General features: G+C 48.6%; 1 protein-coding gene across 2 annotated transcripts; it reads left to right on the top strand.

The window, feature by feature from the left end:
* The first annotated feature begins 339 nt into the window (after positions 1 to 339).
* Positions 340 to 3,068, top strand: LOC144615945 (lithostathine-like). Of its 2 annotated transcripts, none has more exons than XM_078444646.2 (6): positions 340 to 368; positions 668 to 755; positions 1,311 to 1,429; positions 1,637 to 1,774; positions 2,374 to 2,500; positions 2,784 to 3,068. In XM_078444646.2, the coding sequence occupies exons 2-6, from the start codon at positions 677 to 679 to the stop codon at positions 2,849 to 2,851; spliced, it is 531 nt and encodes a 176-aa protein (XP_078300772.1). In that variant the 5' UTR covers positions 340 to 368; positions 668 to 676; the 3' UTR covers positions 2,852 to 3,068. The 2 variants fall into 2 exon arrangements, with proteins under 2 accessions (XP_078300772.1, XP_081651375.1); XM_081795249.1 differs by lacking the exon at positions 340 to 368 and adding an exon at positions 381 to 503.
* The last annotated feature ends 225 nt before the right edge of the window (positions 3,069 to 3,293 follow it).

Genomic DNA, 3,293 nt, shown 5'->3' with positions numbered 1-3,293 from the left:
CAATGCTACTATATTTTCTAAGCTATGTACATCAGAATTTCTGCCGTAGGGCTGCCTCCCCTGCCTTAAGTTTTTCAGAACAAAGTATTTGGCAAAGAACAGGGAAAGTTCAAACTTCACCTGTTCTTGGGGAAAGTGCTGGCGTGTTAACAGGAAAGAGGCAACATCTGTGGCAATTCCCAGGCTTTACTGGGAAGACACTTCTCCCCATGGCGGGAATCTCCTGGAATACAGGCCAAGCCCTTCCCCATGACCCTTGTTCTGGTTCCACATTCCGGTTATTCATTTGAGTGCCCCTCCTTCTAATTTTCTTATAAAAGCACAGTCTTCTCTGACAAGACAAACCACTGCAAATCCCTGCAAGACAGGTGAGTGGAAGCTGACAGAAGATGAGACCATTGAAAGGGCTATACTGTACATATTTGGGGGAAGATACAGGAGGATCTCTGTCAGATACAGGAGCTCTGAGACTCAGCACAGGCAGGCTTGGGAGGTCTCATGGGGTAGGAGCATGTACAGATTTTCTAGTTCTTTCCAGAGCTATACAAGGGGATGGATGTCACTAAGATGAACTTATTCCTAGGAGACTAACAAAGGAAAGACAAGGATCTCTATATGTCCTCTCTCTGATCACACTTCTCTTAGTGAAATCTGATTGCTTCCTCAGGTCACAGACATGATGCGGCCTCACACGGACCTCCCCAGCATGTCCTGGATGCTGTTCTCCTGCCTGATGCTCCTGTCTCAGGTCCAAGGTGAGATTTCTCTGCCTCTAACACTGGGTCCTTGCGAATGCTCAGGGCCAAGAGGAGAAGGAAGACTCTTGTGGTACTGGTGACATATATCCCCACACCATGAAATGGCCTGTAACTCGTCCATCACCACACCATCCTTCAGGGTAACCAGGGGTGGCAGGCATCACAGTGGTCCACTAGCACCGCAAGGAGGTCCTTTGCTTCTTGTCAGTGCACTCTCATTTATGTTGGTAGGCGAAAGAGGAAAGTGTGAAGGGACAGAAATAAAATAAGGGGAAGGAAAATGAGGACCCAGGGCAAGAATGTGTATCCTAGAGCGGGGAAGGGTTGGACTGTGAATGGGAAAGATGAAAAGAAAGGAGAGGTTTCCTCATTTCGTGGGGCTGGTTCAAGAACAAGAAATCCTGAAAGTGTTGGCAGTGGTGAGAGGCAGTCAGGACTTTGGCATCACTTCCCAAAGCACTGACCCCACAGATGTTCCTCTAGGTCACCTCCCACCCTGATCCCCAGTCTCCTATTCACCTCTTCTCTCTCTTTTGTGTCCTTCCATCCTAGGAGAAGACTCGCCAAAGGAAGTGCCCACTCCACGGACCAGGTGTCCCAAAGGCTCCAAGGCCTATGCCTCCCACTGCTATGCCTTGTTTATGACACCAAAATCCTGGATGAACGCAGATGTGAGTACTTGGATTTGCAGGTCGGGGTTTTAAGGGCAAGTACACTAGAGACCTGGTGGTGGTGGGGGTTCCATTCTCCAGAGTTCCTTGGGGGTGACGGTGAGCATCCTCATCTTTTGCATGTATACCTCTTCTCCCCTACCCCTGCACTGCCCGTCTCCCAGTGATGTCTCAGGCCTCCCCTGAGTCTCTCCCTTCCCCACACAGATGGCCTGCCAGAAGAGACCCTCGGGACACCTTGTGTCTGTGCTCAGTGGGGCTGAGGCATCCTTTGTGGCCTCCCTAGTACAGAACAGTGCGAACACTTACTCAAACATCTGGATGGGGCTCCATGATCCCACAGAGGTATGAATACATCTTCTCTCTATAACCTCTCAAGCTGCTATTGCCACCCGAGCCCACTCCCTGTCCCCTGTGTCTGCCCAGTAAATGCCCTAGAGAGCCTTGGAGCTCAAAGATACAGGAGGATATTAGGGGAAAAGGGAGGACCTTGTGGCCAGCTGAACAGCTGAGTTCTGTGGAAGTCTCTTGCCTCTGCTGAAGTTAATCTGCTTCTTAATTTGCACGTGAGGCCATGTAATTCAGTTCTCTGAGCTTCACAGAGTCTACACATATTGTGTAGAGTGATTCCTAAATGAAGAGACGATCCATTTTTGCTCTATGGAACAGACACTGTCTTTGAGGTTCAGAAGCTAATCACATATGCATCACTCATTGCTGTTCAGTCAGTGACAGGTTACTCTGAATGGGTCTATTGGTCTTTGTGTTTATGGGCTTCAGGATTTGTCAATAAGAGCAAGGAGTTAGGAGGAGTCTCCCAGAGGAGAGCTTTGGCTCCCAGGCAGCATCTAGAGGAGCAGACCAAATTCCATGATGCTGGGGAGGGGTTCCTGCAAGGAGCCCTTTAATGGCCATTCAACCTCACTAGACTCCATCCTCTCTAGGGCTATGAGCCCAATGCAGGTGGATGGGAGTGGAGTAGCACGGATGTGCTGAATTACCTTGCCTGGGAGAGACACCCCTCCACCAACCCAAACCCTGGCTACTGTGGGAGTCTGTCAGCAAGCACAGGTAAGTAACAGAGGAGCTCCTTTCTGCCAGACCTCTCCATCCTCTTTTTCCCTATTTCTCAGTGTGACCGCCAGAGAATCCCCTTGAGCAAGAAAATGTAGGGTTGGTTTATCTTCTCCCACCCCTTCTCATCTCTCCTTTCTTTGAGTCCCATTCCCCTGGAGTAGGACACTGCTGAGGATGAGGGAGAGGCTGTGAATCCTACGCCAGAATCTGGGCTGCCTGTACCTTGGGTTCATGAGCTCCACCAGCCACATCTACCTGAGCTCCTCTGTCTCTCTAGGATATCTGAAATGGAGAGATTATAACTGCGGTGCGATGCTACCTTATATCTGCAAGTTCAAGGACTAGGTCTGGTGGGACGTCAGGAGCCTGAGTTTTGTGTGCAGCTCATCATGGACATATGACCAAGTGTGAAAACCTACCCTGGAAAGGAATAGTCTCCCCCTACGCTCTAACCTGACCCTTCATTCTGATCATTTCTCCTCCCTATTCATTTAACTTTATGTTCTTTTTGTGTATTACATGGCCTGAGATTGCAGAGAGCAATAATAAATACTTCATTCCATGTTGTGTGCTTTTGTGCTCCTATCTCATAGCAAGAATATGAAGAACAATGGGTATGGGAGGAGTTCTAGGTCTTGCCTCTGTCCAATGTTATTTATTCCCCCAGGGAAAATTCTTAAATGTACATCCCCACCAGTGTGTTTATGATCAGTATATAGTCCCTGTTCATGTACCTTTGTGTTGTTTATAGAAAAAGACATTACTCACCTACACATTCTATTACACA

This window comes from Panthera onca, chromosome A3 (genome assembly GCF_046562875.1).
Source record: "Panthera onca isolate mPanOnc1 chromosome A3, mPanOnc1 haplotype 2, whole genome shotgun sequence".
Taxonomy (NCBI): Eukaryota; Metazoa; Chordata; class Mammalia; order Carnivora; family Felidae; genus Panthera; species Panthera onca.
This window is presented reverse-complemented; position numbering and strand designations above follow the sequence as displayed.

What these genes read in the sequence shown, in the direction of transcription:
- LOC144615945 (XM_081795249.1), top strand. Translation starts at nt 390, where the DNA reads ATGAGACCATTGAAAGGGCTATACTGTACATATTTGGGGGAAGATACA. An exon ending in GGCTTGGGAGGTCTCATGGG is followed by an intron (nt 504 to 667) that starts GTAGGAGCATGT and finishes TTGCTTCCTCAG; the next exon opens with GTCACAGACATGATGCGGCC. An exon ending in GGCTCCATGATCCCACAGAG is followed by an intron (nt 1,775 to 2,373) that starts GTATGAATACAT and finishes CATCCTCTCTAG; the next exon opens with GGCTATGAGCCCAATGCAGG.